We start from the raw sequence: 22,729 nt of genomic DNA on the forward strand, positions 1-22,729 counted from the left end.
CTTTTGCTCGATTAATTGTGCGCCTTTGCCAGGTTTTGCCTTTCCCATACGGAGGGACCTGTTCCTTCTCATTAGACATATTCCTGCTTTTCTTCAAGCTCTCTCGTACGCAAACAAGCGCAACCCACGTGCACACAATTATAAAGCAAGACCCTTCAGACGCCCTTTGGTCGGTTCCTTTGGGCCGGCCCTGGCACGAAAAAGTCACGTCTACAAACACTTGTTACCGGCTGTATGGACGAGGATTTGCCTGCTCCCTCCCAAAAAAAGCAACTATTCTGGCATGCAGTTTGGGCTTTTGTCGGGAAGGCTTGCTTTAATGTCTCAAAGTGTATCTTGGGTAGGCCTCCGTGTTCGGCATGTCCGTGCATAAATACTGTAGGACTTAAGGCCTGAGGGTTTACGCTGGGGGGTTTGAGGGATGCAACAGGAGAAGAAGCTTACTGTGTTAGCCAGCCTTCCTCTCCGACTTTGTAAGAGAGTTGTAATGAGAGTTACTGCTCGACCCGGCTGCCAGGAGTGACTTGGACATCTTAATTCCGAAAATCTACCAAACTCTCCACTTGAGCACAGATTCTCCTCCCGAAGCCGTTTGACCAGCGGTGAGCTCGTGAGAGCTGATCCTTTAGCCGTCCGTATTAATTAGGAAAGTGCTCTTAAACCGGGCCCGGAGAGCTCAAAAAGCCCCCGAAACTTCTACACTGCTGCTGTGTGGAGTGTGGGAAAGCGTTTTCCCTGCTGCTTGTGTCCTAAGTTGTAAGTGGATGGACATTAATAACGATTGCTTCTATCGGTGTCCGATTTGGCTTGGCATTTGGCTGTGTGTGTGTTGTCTTCTTCCCTGGTAACATAATACAAACGCATTTGACCTCCCCAAGCGCCTCAACTTCCAATGGAGCAATTCCATTTCCCCTGGTTAAGGCGACTCCACTTCAAAAGCGGCATCACATGCTTAATGGCATTTTCAAATACTACTCCATTCCGTGTTCGTTTCACGCTCACCTCCCAACCGGTGTGTGAATTTTGCTTGGGTAAAATTGTTGCTGTTTGTTGGAAAATCTACTCCCCGTATGGTGGTAGGAAAAGTTTCCACGGCTCGGCCGGACGTTGGACACCCCCAGTGGTCCCCATCCGATTAGCGTAGGCTAATCGAGGTAAAATGTCACAGTATTATGGTAATTAACTTTTCGGTGGCTTCCCTCTCCTGCAACCGCCACTCTAGCACTCTGCACCGTTTTTACTGTTCCCCCCATCAGTTGAGCTCAAGCACTCATTTGGGACTGGGAGTGTGAGAGAAACCGAGATAAGCGAGAAACGGAATTTCCCGCCGGTACGAGATAACGGCTGGTTCGAGTTTTGGTCCCCAATATGCCGGGAAATGGAGGAGTTTTTGCACCCTCAAAAATGATAGCCAAAGACCTCTCCATTAGTTAATGCACCCAGTCCAGTCCCAGTTTTGTACTTTGCTTTTTGTTCTTGTTTTTGGAGAGTAAGAGTCGCTCAGCCTGGCGTGCGGGGAAGCCCGATTGAAAAGCCCGCAGGCGAGCGAAGCGTTGTGTCATACATCTTTAATAAGATTTATCGATCTGACACATCTTAAGGTGTGTCACGTAGAAAAACACCGCTTCCATTGCGAGACACCTACGGATCATTGGAAGACATCTTCCCCAGATGGGCTGAGTGTGTACCGACTTGGAGAGGACGCACACACACACCAGACGCGCGACGTGTCAATATTGATTTTCGAACCGAATTGAGATGAGCCAGGTTCAGGTCGTGCCCGTCTGATTGCTCCAAAGTGTACTACTGGAACGGATACACCGTGCGTGCGTGTCCCTCTGTACACTCTGTACTGTTGTGTGAGTGAAGCAGCGGAAAGAAAAGGGAACTTGACGTTCTAGTGGCTTCGGCTTCGATCCGTACGTGTCAGTCCTTGATCGTGGTACAATCGCGCCCACGTACGTGAAGTGGCCATGCGTGTGTGTGTGCTGTTGCCTTCGAAACGCATCGGAAAATATTGATGCTTTACTAAACTTCTTGTTTGCCCTCCGAAGCCTTAGACACGTTTTTATTCTTCACCAAACAATCGAAATGACAACATCAGCGGAAAAAAAAATCTTCGTTTCTCGGGGTAAATAGGGATAGCCTGATTCAGGACCTAGCGGTACCAGGACGTTCTTCTCACTCCCCACGGAAAGAGGAAGATCCAAAGCCGAATGTACGAAAAAAAGGGCTTCAAGCCCTCACAATGTATGTGAAAGTACAGAATGTTGTTGAAATTTGCACCAAAAAGGCTCCCACGCGACCAACCCGCTCCAAGTGATGTGTTGGCGGCCCAGAGGCAGTGAACTTTAATCCTCGCTACGTGTCCACATACACGACGTATGTATGTGTGTGTGTGTGTGTGTTTGTCGGGGATTGCGCAAAACATTTTTGAAATGCTTTCTCTTTTTCCCACAAACGGTGTGAGGCTTCGTGACAAACGAGAAGAAAGGAAAGCGAACGGTACCGGAATCGTTTGCCCGTGAAGTAATCCACTTTAAGGCAGTAATCTCTGCATTTCGATCCCTTCATTGCGTTTTCGTTGGTGCTGGAAGTTGGAGCTGCGAAGAACTGTCCACGATGCACATTCGGGAAGCACGGGGCTTTCCATACATTCTTTATGAAAACATAACACACACCGTTTTCAGCATTGCTGGACGGCCGTCGTCGATTTTGGTGTGTGTGTTGTTTCCTGTGCCGGATCATTCCGAGGCTTGCCCAAATGAACGATTCATGTTTTACACCAATCACCTTTTTTGTGTTTGTTTCAAGCTGTAGCTCGGGCGTGTATACTTCTGCTTTCATGGAGCATTGGTTGCAAATGGATTATTAAAAATTAAGCTGTGTTGGGTGTTTCGTTTTTTTGTTTTTCGATGCTTTCTCGGTTGAACTTTTTTTTTGCAATTTGTTACATCGAAAGTATTGGAGATGGTATTAAAGCACTCGGGTTTCAATGCATGCCAAGTAATGGTAGAATCGAATTGAAGTTAACGACGAGCGATGGGAAATTCAACTTATTCATGTTTTGCTTTCATAATAATTTTCAATTATAAGCCACAATCAATAGCCTTAGATTTTACTGCCCATTGCTCACGGAATTACAAACTCCCTACCTTGGGCTTTATCTCCATTCCGCCCCCAGGAAATGATACGCTCGCTTCCGAGAAAGCAAACATACTTACAATCCTTCAATCATTTCACTGAGCAAATACGGAAAATCTGCTCCAATGGCTAGTAAAGCCAGCAGCGCAAACATAAAACTGTTCGCATGTGTTTTTCCATTGGCTTTCCATTCAGATAGTCAGATAGACATCAATGGTAGAAGCATGCAGTAGTGCTGCTGGGCGGGCGGAATCGATTTACTAACATCGCGTGTTTCCGTATCCCTGCAAACACGTAAGATTGGCTAACAAATCGTAAAATCCAGTTTTCATTTTATTACCAATCTAATCCCGCGATTCTTGGTAACAGCGTACCAGAGCTGGCGAGGCGAGGAAAGTGTGCTCTGGTGTGTGTGTGTGTGTGTACACAAGAAGCGAACGGTAGGAGTAGGAGTGGCTCCCCACACATTCACACTTCATCACACATCGCCTTAATTAATCAATACGGAAAGCTTCGGTTTGATTGAGAAGCAAGGGGTACGCAGGGGGCGTTTGATGTGATGTGCCAGCGAGACTTCCGGAAAATATGAAAAGACTGTGGCCAGATTGTCTGCACCACAGAGTGCGGGTGAGGTCAGTTGAGAAAAGGCGAACGGGAAGGCGAACGGGAGCAGTAGCGCGGTTAATAGCGACATCTAGACAAACATGAGAGCTCTTCTAGAGCTCCGGAGATCCGGGATGGAAGAAGCAACGTTTACCGACAATTGCCTTCCATCCTTTCCACACTCTGTTCCTGTTCGGCCCGCCCTCGGACCCGCCTGGTTTGCCTTCTGATTCGCCCGCACGGAAGTCCCGCTCCCGGTGCTGGTGTTCGCGTCCGATCACGGATCGGTGCATGTGATTTCATTTCCGTTTTGCTCAATTCACTTACGCCCGTTTAATCAAACATATATTTTCCGACCCGAAGCGACATCGAGCGGGGCCGGGGAAACACGATGTATGATTTGCCGCACGGGCGGAAGTGGTTCGGGTAGTGTGCGTTCGGACGCCGCATGAGCCCTGAAGTCGATGGTCGTGTATGGATGGTTGGTTTTTTTTTCTGCACCCCAATACTGCCCTGGAGTGTGTGCGGTGTTTTGTTTTTCCTCTTGCGCCGGTTTTAGCACCGAGCGGAAGTGAGAAAATGTCTTCGACTATCGAGAGCCAATCTGCTGAACTTGTTAGTACCCCCCCTCATCCAATCGGTCAGTGGCGGTGGTGGGTGGTTGGGAGTTCTATTAACCTTCTCGTTTCACCCATCGCCTTCCCGGTGCCATGTAGAGGGGAGATCGTGTTGGTGTGTAATAAAAATAGATTAGAGGAATATTTGTTTTTACTGATTTTCCTCGCACTACTCGTGGTGCCGAATGCGCCCACGCGAACGGCCGTGATTACGACGATGGCCCGGCGCAACGGATTGGAAGGTTCGATTTGGTGATGCTTGTAAAATCTGCTTGTACAGTTGTTTGCACTAAAAGTGACTTGTACGTGTTGTAAAAATTAAAAAAAAGTTTCTGTTTTGTTAAATTATTTTGATTTAATACTAATATCTTATTTTGCTTATTAAACGTTCGACTTAAAGTATACTATATGTTTAAATGGAATTCTAAAAAAAAAAATTATGTTTTCCAAGGTCAGGAAGCAGCTTGAGCACAAAGTTGAGACTTTTATTACTCATTATTACAAAAAGATGTGTATTGCTTAGATATGATGTCCTTTTATAAGAAGCGTACACCCTGGCTCTTAGTGAGATTGATTAGTACATCAATTTTATTGTATTATGCATTCGATTGTGTTTGACATTTGACAACAGCAATCAAATCTACATACAATATTTATTTGAAGTGTATTAAAATGGTACTTTCCGTACAATTTTCACATAAAAAAAACGATACAGTAGTATACACGAAATGAAGTGGTTTAATAGTTACTGCAAATTCTAACAGAGGGAGCTGCTATATGTATATTGAATATGATAAGGTCTTTAGTACTGCAATGCTCTTTTTGAGATGAACAAATGTATCAATGGTTGCAAGCATTTAGGATTTTTTGGAGTAAATCTTTTGGCATGATCAATTATGAATATGCTGATAATCCCAACAAAACATTATCCTTCCTGCAGGTGTTATCAAAACCATCATACGCCAAACAATGATTATTTTGGAGACAATTTTGTTACTTTGATGCTTTGTATGTCCGGATGATATGTATGAAATTCTATCGAAATCTACGAAAATGGTTTGCAATACTGTAAAATGTAACATTCTATTTTTGCTCCATCTAAACGGTAGTGGTGGTTCAACAGAATGCATTACAACGAGTCGATACTGCTACCTTCCGGGAAAACCAATAGCTTTATAGTGGAATGAGCCCCTCCAGCTCAACCTAATTCTGCCCTAGGAATGTGTGCTGCCTGCCGCGGGGTGTCGAAAACAAATCGTCGGAAGAAGCCTCCCTAATGTAAGGCACCGCGATAAGCCCTGCACTACCAGAAAAAGCAATCACAATCATCATTCGAGCTAAGCACGCACACAAACACACACGCGCGCACTCACACGCGTATATCCTGCACGCCCTTGGCCTCGGAGATGGTTTCTCGGAAGGGAGAATTTTTCTGCGCCAAAGTTTTTCCCCAACGTAGTGCCTTTTGTGGATCCCACAAACTTACACACACACACATACACATACACGCACTGCTCAAAGGACGATTATGTTGGCGCGGTACTTGAAGCCGGCAAACACGCGTGCCAGACATTTGATAAATTACCTCAGCCATGATAATCCGCTTTCGCTTCTTCCTGCCTGTTGGGTTTTCTTTATTCGTTGTTGTCGTGTTTTTGTTGTTGTTGGAAACTGATCAGTTTTGGATGGAGTAGGAAGAGAGAAAACCTCCGTCTCTTTCTCCCCCATCTCTTTTATGGTTCGGAAAAAGTCAAGAGTGGAATTGTTTAGCAAACAAACGCCGAACGAAAAAGGCCGACGGTGATGGTTGAAATTTGAGCATGAGGTCAGTTTTTTCTACGCTTATCTTTGAATTTGTTTTTTATTATTATTGTTATTATTTTTCCTTACGTAACAACAGATTTGCTTTTTTGTTTTGCTTGAGGTATTTTTATGGATAAAGTTTTATATATTTTTCTGTGTTCTTTTTGTTCGTTGTCTTTTCGCTTCCCTTATAATCTGCGGTGATAACGATGCTGACCACCGGTTCTGGCCACTGCAGCCCGGAAGCTAATAAGCGTTTGTTTTCGTGCGATCATCATCGCCGAGACCGTTAACACATCAGCGTAACAAAGGGAGAAATGAATCGAAGGAAAAGGATCAACGTGTGCTTATTGCAGACATTAGATTGAGGCCAGCGTGTCATCTGTGGTTGAAAATGGCTTCCAGTTCCATTTATTCTGTAATCAACATAGAGCAACTGTTTGTTTGCTTGGCGTACTCCTTTAAATTTCGACCAGTTAACATGTTGACTTGCGCTCACTATGCACAGGCAGAAAGGCAACGTTCACCAGCACCAGCAGGTTGACTTGTTCTGCTGCTGTGTAGATTATTTTTTGTGTAGCTCTTAGCACGTTTCGCCCCGTTGACGAATAGCAAACGAGATAACTTACCTTCATTATGCTTTCCACCATTGTTTGGATGATCCATCAAAATTCTTGCCCCGTTGCGCTCGCCCGTCCGGCCCGACCATTCCGGTGGCTGCAAGCGCACGCTGCGCGCCACGGCTCCAAGATGTGAGCGACCGGCAAAGCTTATAGTCCGGATATGAAGCATAAATTCAGGTCCCCCGTTACCGTTCCCTCGCATCAGCAGCGTCCCAGCAGCACGGGCGTATGTAGATCAGTGCTAAGTTATGCAAGGGTAATGGGGGCGCACGGGGTGGAATGATGCATCAAAACCTAAACAATAGTTGCATCCACAATGAGAGAAAGGAACGGGTGGGAGTTGCCAAAAGTGGTACGAAATCCGACCCGGGGAACGAGTGGCACAAAAAACAACAAGCCGGACCTTAATCCATCCGTCATGGCAGTGAAGGTGTTGCGAATGCCAGCAGGACAGGCGTACTCTGTGCATGCACATAGCACGGAAAAATCGGAACGCAACTTAAAGGATTTTGGTCTGAGCTTTGGTTTCTATGTGTGTATGTGAATGAAGGGTGGAAAATGGTATGCGTTTTCGTTTATTTCACTAGCATTATGGGGAGTTAAGCATGCCAAGGTTTGTTTGGTACGTTATTTCATTTATTTTTAAACAGTTTTTTCCATCTTCAAAGTAGTTTGTGAATTATAGTTTGTTATTTCTTACGTTTTATTTTATTTTATTTATTGTATTTAGTTTATCTCAAGACTGTTTGCTACTGAAAATCGATTCAATGCGCATATTCTTATTGATTTTTTAGTCTTAATTTCTTCGTGTTGAATTGCTCCTTTCATGTTCATTTATTTCTTCTAATATGATATCCGCAAAATCTGTAATGTAGCCATCTTCGTTATTTTATCATTCAATATTTAGCATTGCTGCAAAAATGACACTCGCAACCTTTTAAATTACTTTTTGACACAACTTTATTTCTTTCGAATATTGAAAATAAACCTTAAAACTCTCTTGTGGTTTCTGTTGTCCATCGAACGGCTAAGTTTTGCACCAAAAACTCAACACGTATGTCCCAAAGCTCGTACCAATCTGATAAAGATCTCACCGTCGAGTCGGTAGCAAACGTTGCGGAATGTCAAACAAATGTCCCTGTCTGGGGCATTTTTGATGCGAATATGAATTTAATATTTGAAACATTTGTTGTTTTTGCTTTTTTTCTCTCTCCTTCTGCTTCGATGGCGGCATTTTAAAACAAATGGCCGAACGAACGACACAAACACGTCAACAAAAAATCGATCCAAAATTCATTCCACTGGCCGAAAAAAGAAACAAGAGCTATGTATCGATCATGTCGTATTTATTCTCGTGCGTAGATGCAACCACCTTGGTACAATGTTTCGAAAGCACGCCCGTTTGATACGGGCGGAGCGCGATAGGCCGCGAGACGAACGAGTTAGTTATTTTCTTACAGCCACTTCCTGCGCCCTGGTGTCTCCGCCGGTACGGCAACATTTGGCACGGGTGGAAAGAAATGGAAAGTATGACACTCGAGACGCGGGAAACGAAATAAAAGCCGTCCCAGCGGCGGGAAACATAATATTTTCAATGTAAATCAAATGGGCCTCCAATAGGTTGCCTCTGTTGCCCGCTGTCCTGGCCGGCCAGGGGCTTCCATCTTCAGCGTTCCATCATTTCTCGGGCTCGGGTCCACGGTCTGTTTTGACCGGTGACATGACGGCAGAAGAATGTTCTTTCATGTTGTCGTCCCGTTGTCGCCTTTTTCCACCATTTAAACCTCCTTCGCTTTGTTTCGAACGCTTACAAGATGGGAAAGAATGCTTTTTGTTTTGTGTTTCTTGCTTTGCTTTCTGTAAGGAAGGTGTTTTAACGTACTTTCATCACCGTCGTATGCGTTTAAGAAGCGCTTGCCTCTCGCTTGTTTCTCGCACTTTCCGAAAAAAAAGGGGGGGGGGGCGAAGTATGGCGACGGTAACCGAACCCGCATATTTCAAACTAACGAGCTCACAAATCAAAATATTGATGATTTTTCCATGTTTCCTGTCCCGGCACGGCTTGCCCCTCACTTCCCTCGGCCACTGTGCTCCACCCTTTCTGGGCTGAGGGATTATGTTGTCGCGCTGTGCCAATGTGCACGGGTCAACAGCGGCCAGGAAATGCATGCAAAGAGGGGGGCAAAGGGTGATTTGTGGGTAGGAAGGAATAGTCAGAGTGGACAGGAAAGGATACATTTAAAGACGAATACTTGGAAAGGTCAGTCTGAAAGAAAGGTTTAACGAGAACATGGGAAGGAATGGAAATGTGAAGTTATTAAATGTTCATGTGTTACCGCTGTAAGAAAAAGGTTGTTTTTTGTATTCTTCAATGGACGTGGATACGTCAAACAAATCGTGAAAATGATACTATGTTTCATGTTTCTTTATTATTTTTTTCGCTCGTTTTCGTATGACTGAACCTAATTGTGAGTTATCGAACTTTATTTTTGTTAGATGGTATTATTTACATTTTTGTTCCAATCTTAACGGATTGTTGGTATTATTTTTCTTTATTTTAAAATATTATGTCAATTTTTGTTTAGTTTTGACTTTTATTTATCTTATTTTGAAAAATTGTTCTATGTTTTGTATAGCTGCTTTATTTTTTATATATTTTCATATTTGTTTGGAATCTTATTTCTTCTTTTTTACTTTTAACTTCTAGATAATATAGATTAGTTTTTAAATTTTGTTAGAATTACAGTCTTTTTAAGTAGTGCATGCAGTCTATAGCAATGTGATAACACCATTAAACGGAGCTATTTTTAGTTGTGAAATTTAACCATCATTTCTTACACTATGCACCTGCACCGGGAACGACGGTTGAACGGGTCCGTCACCGGGTCGCGCACCTTTGGTGACAGTTTCCGCCGTCAATCAGCGCGTGGTACAAAATTCGTACAAATCGTTATCGAATTTTCGACTTCATCTCACGATCAGCTGCTTCCCGTAAACCCAAACCCTGTCTATTGCCCTAAACGTTTGTCATCGTTCCGTGCTTCTCCGGCGTGTGTCACGTTCGCCAACGGCAAATCGGTCGTCGGCTTTGTGCTTAGCCGCATTTTGCGCCATGCACAATTCGGCAGAGCAGAGAACGACGCACCGTTGCCCGTTGTTTGGGTGTGTACGGACATAATCGAATTCATAATTTTCGGACCCTTTTCCTGGTGATGCTTCTTATCCGCGTGGATCACGGTCACGTAGGCAGTGCTTTGGTGACGCTTTTTTTTTTGGAGGAGGAAGCAAATAGCAAATGTTGCCAATGCACGTCACAAGCCACTTGACTTGACGGGAAGTGTGCAACGAAATACAGAGAAGAAAAGAAACAAAAAACAAGAAAAAAACGATCCCGAAAGCGACGGAAATGCACCATTGGGAATAATAATGATTATCAAGCGGGACAGGTTCCTCCGGTGCCTTTATAGAGGCGACCGTTTGAGTCGTTTGTGTTTCTTATTTGCAGAATTTGATCCAAAGGCGGTGCTCAAAATTTCTATAGTATTTGTGTGTGTGTATTCTTTTACTGGAGGGAATTTAATGGGCAAAATACCTCATCTTCGAGACCATTAGCGGAGACTAGTTCCTTTTCTTCCTTTCTTCAAAATAGCGTCGATAAAGATGCGTTTCAAAGCATTCCGATGGTATCCGACGGGAGGTGCAAGGTCATGTTTTTGTGTTGAAATTTAATATTAGAATATTATTAGTCAACCGAGTCTGCCGATTGCCGGATAATTGGCGATTGTTGTCTGCAGTTTCGGGTGTGTGTCGTGCTGCGCGTCTCCCGCTGCACGGCCGCAAGCGTTGGGAATGCGTGTGTAATCGTTTCGTAGAACAAAACGCCGGCCCGGCAATCGTTAGCGATTTTCGCTAAACGTTAATAACATTCCTTAAGCGCAGTATTGGCGATTGTTTAGCATAATAAATCGATAGCAATTTGCGAGAGTGCGGCGGGCCCGCTGGAACTGCGTGTAGGTTTTGTCGTTTAATGTGATGATGGTTTTTGGAAAATTATACTTCCCTGGTGGTGGATTGTGTTTCATGATGCTGCCGTGTAGTAAAAGGAGAGGAATGCTTGGTTGATTGCATGTTGATTGAGTATTTTCACTAAATATCAGTTGCAGAAAGAAACGCTACAAAATTTCATTAAAATTAATGTATCCTCTACTATTCAGTGGGAAATGTTTGCCTCAGGACATGTAAATCGGGAGTACGGTTTAATAACGAATATAATAATAATGATAACAACAATGATTATTTTACATGACTCAAGTCTCATCTCATTTCTAGAATCTCATTCATTTATTTTTATTGAATTTCTTGCAATTTCTTGTATTTTCTTAAACTGGTCTAAGATAAACAACTTACAGAGATATGCTGGAATAGGTTTACGCTTCTTACACAAGAAACATTAGAAAGTCTACATCTCGAATAAAGGATATTATGAACATCCTTAGTCCGTTCTAGAATCCTGCACGCTTTCATCAATATTTCATAGAACTCACAAGCACCTAACGCTCTACCCGTTCCGAAATCGTGGCCTAAATCACAAATATCCTAGTGCAGTCGTTTCTATTATTCACACCAATTTCCATCATCATCATCATCATCATCACCACCGTCGTTCGACAATAAGTTCCCTGCCGACTTTACTTCCGAGTAAAACATTCTATCTACTTTAATGAACTACAATCCCATGCCCGTGGCAGGAACCGTGCGCCCTGCCAGGCTTCTTAAAGCGAAATGAGACACACTCGAACCTCTTGCTCGGCGGCACAACTCGACGGGATGATCCTTCCGTTGTCAGTTCCAATCAGCAGTGGCATTGTCCCGTTGGGAGTGATTTTCGGGCCTAGGCCTAGATGTCGGGCTGCACAAGTTTGCTCCTAGAAATGGCTGCATGGGATGGTGCTGTAAGGAAATTGGGGTAAAAAGCCACACATGTATCCTTTTTCGCACCTTTCCGTGCGAGATCCGAGTCCGAAGGTTCTCTCAGTCCCGTTCCAAGCAGGGTGAAGGCATGGTAAAATATCATTTTCAGACAAACGATGAAAAGCGCACACCATTATCATTACCGAGGCATCTCTCGTTTGCTGCTGCTGTGGTGTGCTGTGAGTGTGATTCATCTTCGGACGTCGGTAATGGACGGTGGTCCTAAAAGGAGAGCGACGACCAACGCGCCTACACAAACGACCCCGCCAGAGTCAATCCTTTCTCAACAGGCCGGCGCATGGCGTGTGGGTTATGATGGGTTTCTTTGTGTCCGTTTTTAACGCCTGAACGCTTCAACACGTGTGAGTGGGTGTGTGTGTGTGTGTCTGTGTGTTGTTCGTTAGTTATTTGGCCTTGGGGAGAATGGATCCAAAATGGACACGCACACACAAACGAGCACAGAAAAAACGAAAAATGATCCCATCTTGTCCCTTATTATTCACAACGTGAGATTTCACATAATTACATGCTTTGTATAACGAGCCGGTCGTCCAAGGATTACAATATTCCGTCCTATCAGACATTCATTCATCCATCCATCGCTGGGCAAAGCAATTTCAAACCAACCCACGAATAGTCTGGTGTCCTAATCTAGGAAGGGCGCCTTAAACACGCCAGTTCCTACAGCTCTTAATCCTTGCTCGTTCGGTCCTGTCTGGTCTGGTGGTGTGATTTTGATAATACCATTTCCCTCTGATTTCATTGTGATTATTGTAATGTTGTTTAATTTTACCTCGTAATGGTTACGCGCGCCGGCTCACAGTCATCCCTGCTCCAACTGTCCAACTGGGTTCGACTGGTTCTTTTGCGCGGACCAACCCTAAATTTTCGTTCTTGCAAAAAGGCACTACCAAGCGGGAGAGTCAAATTTTACGACCATTATGAAAATAATCTCCCTCTCCCTCGTGAAGAGTTGCGATGGATGATGGTTTGCCGTCGGTATGAAATTGATCTCATCTCTCTGGTCGCTGGTCTTCAAAAACTGGTGGCCGGTGGATATGGTTGACGTTGCTGCAAGAAAGTTCGCTTTCCATTCGGAACAAGGAGAGTGGGGAGGGGGTTGGGTGGGTGGAAGTGGTTGTTGAAGTTCAAAAGGATTTCGCTAGCCCCATAAAATGGGGTGATAAAGCAACTGGATCAGCGGAATGGTTGACTCTGGCCAGGACGCGGTGGACTATGGAAGTGTTGGGTAAAGATTTGGACTGATTTGTTTACATGTGCTTTGTTTTTGTGGTTATTTTAATTATCTTCAGATTATTTCTAAAAACAGATGGTTTTATATTGATTTCATCAGTTTTTTTTTCATAGTTTTATCAAAAATACCTTGCAAGCATAATTATTTTTTTTAATTTTTTGTATTCTTTCTTTATTGATAGTTTACTTCAACATCTGAGCTTTGTTACCGACTTTTATTTTTGTGTTCTTGTTGCCTTCATTTTTTTATCAGTTTTATCTTCTATTTTGCATTTATTTAAAGTTATTTTGCATTTTATTTATAAAATTTCTATTTACATTTTCTATTCTTTTTAACTTCTTTAATCTACCATATACATATTATTTAAGTTGTATTATCAAATCTAGTCAAAAGGTACAGTTGATTTCTATGCAAAGAAGAACTTCTTCTGTCAAGTTTACAAAACATTCGTTTAATATTCTAATATCCCTTTTCTGTTTTAACGCATCGATCCCATAGTGAACCTCAACGCAAGGGTTAGAGCATTTGGCATTGTACTGCTTCTAGTCGTCGTGAAAAGAACCGAAAGTACTCCCACTCTCTCTGTTATGCACATCCTTTTTTATTTAAATCGGAGCATTTTGTCTATTCTGTTGCTGGGTACACTCGAGTATGAGGAATTTTCACAAACAAACCCATGCATTTGAAGGATGTTGGCTGTTTCTGTGGTGTAGTTTGAATTGTGGAAAGATTATGCACAGCATATCGCGTACTTACTGTGCTGTTGCGCAATGCAAACCCTTCAAAGCCCTTGTTTAAAACCACACGCACACACTCCTACATGGCCGTAAAAGGATGCACTTTATCATCAGAAGAATTGTGTTTGCTCGTGTGTCGTGTGGTCCATTAATAATGGCTGCTCAGCAAAAAAAGAGCTCTATCTCTCCACCCTACACTTGCTCTCCGTACCGCTGCGACCCTTTGCAAACAGCATTAAAACAACGGTACGGAGTTATTTTCTAACCCGATTTGCGTTTGTATCATTTACAGCACAGCTAGAGGGCGGGCGAACAGAACGCCCTAGCCAAGTTCCGGTGCGATAAGCGGCGCGCCGCTTCAAAATTCGGGCGAGCTTCGGAGCGGAAGCGGAAAGTTGTAAAAATCTTTCGTTCGACTTCGACCCACAGATAAAGGCAACGCCCAGCGCAACGCTCGAGCGCACTCGAACGCTCGAACGCTGAAAAGTTCAACTCTACCAGGGTGAAAAAGTTTGAAAGCTGGCGCTGAAGCGGCCCCGCCTTGCGTTTCAACCCAAAATGCAATCTCGCAATCTCGAGTGGTCTGTAAAGTTTAAATTATTCTTTATTATCAACATATCGGAAAACTCATCGCTGGGCGGTGGAGGCGTGGGAAAACCCGAAGGCACTAAGAACGTTCGATCCTTTTCTGAAAGGCTGGAGCAGGAGCTGGAACGATCGATTTTCCCTTCGTGCACGCTCTCCAGCGAGGAGTTCCTTCCCCGAAGGAAAACTTTGTCCGGGTGAGGTTTTTGAGGTATTCTTCCGTTTTTCTGAGTATTGGCTGGGATGCACTTTACCTCGCATGTACAAGAATTGCTGCTGGAATCCTTTTACAGCGAGACACAAATCTTAACACATCACTCTGTGGTACTATGTGGGCCGCACGCTCATGTGTCTGTGTGTAAGAAGGGATTCGCAGTACATGTGTGCTTTTGAACTTTCTGGCCACTCTCGAGCGAGGAAAAAGCGCTTTCCGCACAGGGTAAAATTTTCCCCAGGAGCATCGAGGGGGAATTGGGTTTCCCGTTCGCTTCTTCACTTTCTAGCCCGGGCCCGGAAGTGTACGAATTTTCTTCGCACTGCACTCGCTGTTCCGATGTTAGAATATGTTCCTCGCTAGAAGCTCGCTGAGCACCCAGGTCCAGGCAAAGTTTTGTGGTTTGTGGGCGAAAGGATATTGATTTTCTTTCACTACGTTTAAAATCATCGAGCTCCAGCTACTCTAGCTGGTCCCCCAAGACTAGATACATACACAAAAAACATACACATGAAGAAAGGTGGAAAAGTGGAGATTTGGGAACATATTTTAAGTCGTTTCGCCTTTTTTTCTTGGAGTGGCAAATTTTAAAGCTAAAGCAACCTGCAAGAAAATAACGAAACGCAGTGCAAAACCTTTTCTTGCCTCAGTTTTTCATTCTTCCAAAATGTTGGTAACGATTGAAGCAAAACAAGTACACTGCCCGATCCGATAACTAACCTTCGGAAAGAAATACGAGATGCTCCTGCAGGAAGATGCTCAAGCAATGATGGAAACAAAAAAAAAAGGCAAGAAAATACTCCACCCAACACCCCACCAAACATCTGCTTTTGCTCTCGACGCCAAAGAAGAACAACCTCTGTACTTTGCAACCGAAAAATACGATTTTCTTGGGTTTTATACTTCTGCTGCTTGCTTCTCCCAAACTTCTTCCATTTGGTTTTCCTGGCTGCTTTCGCTTGGCTTGGCATTTTCTGCCTCTGCCCGCTCGCAGAGGTTTTGTTGGGGACTTTCAGCGATTTTCAGGTCGACAAACAACCGTACCCCGCATCCCCCTCTCCCCCTCCCCATTCACCGGAACCGAAATCGTTTTCGATGCAATTTTCAGCTTATTCTGTATTCGTTTGTCTCTCTGGTGTCTGCTTTTTACGACCACCACCAGCGGCAAGAATCGAACACACAAACTGGCAAATTGCAGCAAATGTGCGGAGCAGCGCAGCCCGAGACTGTCGCTGTAAAATTGTCAAAAATGGGGCGGTAATTGTTCGGAAAGATGTTTAATGCAATTATTTCATGATTACGATTCTCTTCGCTCTCGGGTGCTTTCCCGGGTTTCGGGTTTGCGCTGTGACAGACCTGCTGGCACCGTTCGCTTCGGGAGTGTTTCCCTTCACCACGGGTTGCTTGGGATAGGGCAGGGCGGGCAGGAGGGAGCTGAAAAGCAGCACCATTGACGTAATGTCTAGGGAAGCATTGCAAGGGAATCGGTATGCAAAAAAAAGCTCTTGGTGCCGTTGGTGGAGACGAGAACACGAGACCTGAACCTGCTGACACAAACAGTTCGCGAATCTTGCATCAGCCCGGGTCTTTCCTTCCAGACAGCCCCGTCAAAGAGCGCTCCGCAGCCGATAAATGATGGAGTAAGGCCAAGAAGGAAAATCTGCATGATGTAATAAATTTCCTTCCTTCCTTCTCGACACAGGCTCCGCTTCAACATTCAAGCTTTGCATTCGACGTCCTTCAACTGCGCCTCCCAACAGGCAGATGCGGTTTGTTTAAGCGCAATAGCAATGCGAGACATGGGGCACGGGCTGATAAGGACTGCTAGAACCGGAAAATCATTGCCCAGCATTTTTTTTGTCCCTTCATTTTTTGTGCTTCTTGAAGGGAAAATAGAAAAAGAGTCGCAAAAAAACTGGTCCCTCAATCGTTAGAGCGAGTTTTATGCGCTTTCTGATTCCAAGACCTTCGTGCATTTGGCGAGCAATGGTTGCCAGCTTTGCGGGTGGGGGTTAAAGCGAACCCAAAATTCGCCTTTGACAAATGAAACGTGCAGCTGTCAGCGTGTTTTTTGTACCGCAGCGGAGTGTTCGGTTGGAAAGGAAATGAATGAATGCACTATTTTGTCGCGTCCTGATGATGATGATGGTGATGGGAGGATCGGGCGGAACTACACGGCTGATAACGATGTTTATGGTTGGGATGGTACGCTTCTGCATTTCGTCACTTTTTGGACGGATGGGAAAATTCGATTTCAAATCGAGTACCGAAGGGCGAGAGGGCACAAACCTGGGTGGCCTGATGATTGCAAATTTGGCCCGATTCACTGATAGAGAAGGAGCATGAAGTACGTGATGGTGCTTCTAGTAGAGCCCAAACCTTGCACAGCCAGAGAGAGGAAGAGAGAGACACGGGGGGCCGAGATGTATATCGGGTAAGTGCGCCATTACATCTCTGCGTCACATCAAACGAACGAACCGGCGCTGCGGGCCTTGCCGACACTGAAAAGGACCAGGAGAGTGGTGCTGCACTTTCGGCCGCTACTGTCGATCGCAATTCGTCAGCCTGGGTGATGCAATGAGGCGTGTGCAATACTGCCGTGCACGTTCCGCAGCGAAAGCTCATTGCGTTAAGGACTTTGCAGTGGGTGGGTGCTTTTTTCTCGCTCCTCCTTGATGTAATGGGATGCGACGTTCTGTGGTGGTGGTAGTCGAGCTGGAATGAAGGGAAATATTTCAATATTACTTTCATTTGTTATTCATTCGGTAAAAGCGGTGGAGGGAGGAGGAACGTGCGCCAGGACTGCTGGAATGCAATTATGATTTGCATTAAGGTCGAGGGATAATAAATGTAATGCATTGCTTCCTTTGTGTGTGTGTGTGTGTGTGTGTGTGTGTGTGTGTGTGTGTGTAAGTGTTTGTGTGTGTGTGTGTGTGTGTGTGTGTGTGTGTGTGTGTGTGTATGAGGGTGATTGCCCTGACTTTGCTGACACGGGAAGATAATCTCATCACGAAAGCGGCTCGGGGAGAGGACCTTTTTGTGGGGTTGTTGGGCTTTTTTTTGCCTAAATGGATCATTTTGGATGCGTAATGGCATTGCAAAATGCAGTATTTTTCAGTCTTGAATCGCCATTAAAGTTGATACAGTCAGATGTAAAACTTTAACTTAACAGAGGTTTTGAACTTTGAAAGGGACATTCAAGACGAAGTCATCGGTTGAGGACGAAAACAGCTCAATGCATACTAATGCGAATGATGTTACATCTATCTGTTTTCTTTAGGCTGAACAGCTTTAATGGAATGTCAATAGAAATGCCTACTGCAAGTACAATCTCTAGATCTTATTTGTAGGTTTTCATTTTGGAAAGCTTACAGACATCGTACTGCCTTACAAGTCTGACTTAAAATATTGAATTTTTTACTCCTTGTTATTATTATATGAAATACAAAAGTCAATCTTGAAGAAAATTCTAATTTTACCATGATTATGAATTGCATATATGCACCATTGTTTTGTATATTTGCTCCGAAACTTTGAATAATGTTTCAAATGTTTACGAACCCGCAAATAAAATCCAATATACGGTTCGCTTTGGAAATACAAAGTTCTTAATGATCTTAAAACATTAGTCAACTGTCTAATTGCACATTGAAATCACGCACGGTATTAGTTTTGCAGTCTTCAGTATCTGAAATAGGGATTAAGATCTTGCGATCGTCGGGTAATTGCTGACAGGTTGGAAGCACGTTGATGACTTTGTTTGCAATTATCAGAAAGTTAAGTTAACCAAAGATGTCTTCAATAATCAGATTTGATACATTCTATCGTTCTTTTGAAAAACTTTTTTTACTTTTGATAACAGTATCTATGCTAATGCTGAGACTCTATATTTGATTGTCATTTTGAGTGTAGTAAATGGAACGATGGAAGATGGAAAGTACTAATAGCTATTGAATTTTGTTTTTATAATGACAGATCAAGGCTACACACAGATCAAGGCTCAAATATTGATTCGTAGTTGGAAAATTAACACAGAATTTTGTGTGAAAAAAGCCTCTTCAAAAAACGATTTTTTTTACGAGGACTACTTATTATACTGCTTAGAACTACTTAAGACTATCTCTCCTCTGTCACATTATGACATTATGATGTCCTTTAGAGTCTTTATTTTTATCCAATCTTAACTCAACCTTTCCTTCCATGAAACCCATCTGGCATCGATTGAACTCAGCTGCTGCTCAGTTCTTCCATCTCCTTTTCAACCAATTTCCATAAAAAAAAAAATACCACGCCGCCAATATGCAAAACATCTTTCTCCTTACTTACATCACAAAATGACACACTTATTTCGTCCCGGCTTGAAGGGCCCATAAAAACGGTTCAACCTTTCAATCACTTTCATCCCGCTTTCAAGAGTGCCATCCCGAAATTGGCCACCTTTTTCCGATCCTGAGCCTGAATCTTGACTGTGTATGTGTGTATGTAAATTTGTTTTGCTTGCTGCGCGTTGACAGCAGAAGGTGCAGCAAGATAAGCAGGCAAGCTTTAACAGCTTTTCTCAATGTCAGTGCTGTCAGCGGCCACCCTGGTGCTTAGTCACTAAATGGTGGTTATTAGCCAGACGAGTTCTTTACCCTCCACCCGCTTTGGTGTCCTGCTTTTGTCTTTTCAGCCCTGCCCCTGACACAAAGGCAACTAAGTTCCGAGGTAATAGAGCCATAGGCCCCGGTGCCGTATCGAGACGCTGAAAGCGCTTAAGATATTCAACCGCGCTTCAAAGTACATTACCATAATTATGATTTGATATTCTAATGATGATAATCGCGAGCAGCTTGTGTGTGTGTGGCGCGGTGGGAGCACCAATTCTAAACGTTCAGTTTTTGGCAAATTTGACGTCGAAAGCTGTTTATCGAATAATCTTTGCTGTTGTTGTTCGAGGTGAAGTGCAGGGAGGTGATACGGCGGGACGAGACTGTGCACATTTCCACGAAAAGCTTCATGTTTCTTAACGGGGCTCTGTGTACGATTTATCACTATAATGCGATGATCCTGCCCTTGCAGCATGACTTGCCAGAGAAGCTGTTCTACAGGCTTTTCTTTCTTTTTTGTGTTACTTACACGGTCATCATACTTTTCTGGAATCGATATCCCGGACGCCGGTCGTTGGTTCAACTGGGGTATTGATTTTACCCCGAGCGTGCATGCCAAACGTCAATCGTTCCGAGTAAAAGTGCTTAAATTTATCGATCAATTTACCCTTTGAAGGAGATGGGAAGACAGAGAGAGAGATAACAAGAGGTGAATAAAGGGATGACATTTAAAACCGTCGCCGGAAAGGGAAGGACGGCTTTCGCCTTGCTGGAAAATGAATTGAAGTGGAGCTTTTGTTCAACGTATTCGTTATGCGGAAACACAGTATCATTTCCTGTCACAGACAAGCCTTCCTTCCCGTCACAATGAGTATCATTTTCTTCGTAAAATTCCCGCCCTATCTACCACTCTCTCTCTCTGTTCACTAAAGCGTCCTCCAGGACGTGTGTCTCTCACGCAAGTTGCTTTAGTTACGTTAAGAGGATTCCCTCTCCTGTCTGGCATGCAAATAAAGTGAATTATTTACTAATAATCATTATGTGTCCTTCTCTTTTCTCATCCTTTCCCTAGGTGAAGCTAACGAGTCCTTATAGTGTGTGTGAGTGTGTATATGTGTGTGTGTGTGTGTCGAGGTCCTTCCGGTGTCTCCATCACCGAAATGTGCGTCCGTGTTGATCGATGAGCAGCGAGCGTGAGTGAGTGAGAGAGATTCGTCCTCCACCGCCAGCACGGGTCGCTCCTTGCGCGAAAAATGAGCAAAGTGTGCGAGTGTGCTCCAAACGGTTGGCACATAAAGTGAGCGCCAATATAATCCCAGGTTTTGCATCTGTTAGTTGCTAGCCAACGCAAAGAAGAAGAAAAAGAAGAAGCAAATCAAAATCAAGTTTGTGTATTGTGGGTTGCAGTTTTGTGTTTTTGTCCGCTCGAATATGTTACGTGAGGTGATGGTGCGATTGTGCCGGAGAAGAATGCCCCTCCCGACGGTGCTGACGGTGGCGCTGGCCGCCCTGGTGAGCGTTAGCCCGTGCGTTACCGGCGCTCACTGGGATCATGCCATCTTTCTGGACGACGACTACCGGCTGCTGTGGAGCATCACCGGCCAGGACATCACGTTCGAGGTGCAGGCCCGCACCCACGGCTACATTGGGCTGGGGTTTTCCAAGGACGGCACCATCTACGGGGCGGACATGGTCATCGGCTGGGTCGACCAGGGTCAGGTGCACTTTCAGGTAAGGAATTTGGAGCGATAAATCGATTCGTTTTTGTTGCTGTTTTTTTTTGTGTTCCCCCGTAATAATTGGATCGTTTCTATACGTTACGTGATTAGCCAAACGATGCATTGGCAAAGTACAAAAACTACAAAACCCCATTTCTAGTTTGTAGCAGCATTGGTGGGGAAATTTATTGAAACATGAAACAAAAAACCAAACGCCCACTATTGTTTGGGAGTCCCCTTTGTATAATTTTCCCATTTCCAAGCGGTAGGGGGAACCTTGGGAGTTCTGGTGCTTGCAAAATTAGACTCACAAACAACCATAACGGGGCGGGGGGCGCACACAGTCGCCTGCCGAGCTTACCTTCCACCCCAATACCTGTGTGCTGGGCTGAAAAACAAACGGAATTGGATCGTTGTTTTGTGTTTGTTACTTTATATTTATTTCATGCTTGCTACACAAAAGGACACACATCCACCCGCTCTCCCAAAGCCCAGACAGTCAAAAGGACGCGATGAAAGCGTGTTGTATTTTTGTTTTTCCCGTTGTCCCCTTCACCCATGCCGTTGAACAGCGGCCTCTAATGTGTGTGTGTTTGTGGGGGCGTACCCGGGATACAGGCCGAGGACAGCGCGAATTCGAGACACAGTTGCCACACTCGGTGAAGCTTTGATTGCCTTTCCTAATACTTTATTTTCTGCTGTGATGCTGGGTGCGTTTTTGGGTTGTTGCTAAAGGAGCGTTCAGGCGGGAGGTTTTATTTTTAGGGCAATTTTGTCTGTATTATTGCGCTGTGGATAAGGAAAACATGAGTTCGGATCTGTTCTATGTTTTTACTCGTTCAAGGACGCGCCCACATTCATTTGCTCTGTTGGGGACGCTCGATACTAATCTCCGATATTAGAAGCTACTGTACAGAAATAGAACAGCATTGCAGAAATTGTCCGCTGAAAGGATGTTCAATTTTCGCATTGATTTAATTTAATTTGAAACACAAAAAGGTTTGATACTTGTTTGGAGCTATGCGAGGTACAAATATCCTGTTGAGAGCAAGCATGAAATATCAATTTTGTTTAATTAAACGTTGTTATTAAACTACAAAAGTGCTTGCCGTTAGAGCACCCTTAAATTAGCTTTCTGCCGTGCAAGAACCTGCAAGTCATCCACCTTTGCACCGTTGCATTTCCCTTCGAAACCATTCTAGCGCTCCAAAGCACTCCGTAGAGAACTATAAATTATTTACGGATCGTTGCATCGCACCGACTCGCCGACAGCCCGGAACTACGGCTCATCAATCGGCCAAGGCGCTCACGGCTCCATTGCAGGCAGGGCAAACCCCCCGGGTGATTTATCGATGAGCGCAGAATGCAAACGTTCAGCAAAATTTTTGGTCAAACCAGGTTGTGCATCCATTGGTGGCTGGTGTTTGAGCTGGTCCTCGCGAACCAGAACGGCACAGACAGCACAATAAGGAAGTTGTTCCGAAATTAATTTTACCTTGATTTATTGTTATTGTTTATTGTGTTCTTTTCGGGTGATGGCGTTTTAATGCGTTACCCCCCAACAAAAAAGAAGAAAGCAAGAAAGACACTTACACAAGCTTCGTTTTTGTGGGGAGTATAAAGGAAGACATCCTCAACTGGATGACTACTTTACAGCAGAGTACTATCAACAAAGCTTAGGACTGTCGGCAAGAGATCTTAACACATTTTCACAAGTCTTGAAATATTCGGCGGCCCTTATCCGGAGGCGAATGCCCCAGCTCCAAAACCGACGTCTCGCAGTGAAATTGCAATTTGAAACTGTCTGGCAAGGTGATTGCGTCGGCTGGGGCGTCATAAACATGTCCGAACGTCTTGAACGCTTCGCGCC

General features: G+C 44.2%; 1 protein-coding gene across 1 annotated transcript in view; it reads left to right on the forward strand.

The window, feature by feature from the left end:
- LOC120902704 (MOXD1 homolog 2-like) overlaps positions 1 to 22,729 on the forward strand; it is a 124,255-nt gene that overhangs the window by 35,408 nt on the left and 66,118 nt on the right. Inside the window, exon 3 of the mRNA XM_040311677.1 lies at positions 20,214 to 20,872. Coding sequence (XP_040167611.1) covers positions 20,573 to 20,872 — 300 coding nt within the window. The 5' untranslated portion in view covers positions 20,214 to 20,572. The remainder of the gene's footprint in view (positions 1 to 20,213; positions 20,873 to 22,729) is intronic.

This window comes from Anopheles arabiensis, chromosome 3, assembly GCF_016920715.1.
Source record: "Anopheles arabiensis isolate DONGOLA chromosome 3, AaraD3, whole genome shotgun sequence".
Lineage (NCBI taxonomy): Eukaryota > Metazoa > Arthropoda > Insecta > Diptera > Culicidae > Anopheles > Anopheles arabiensis.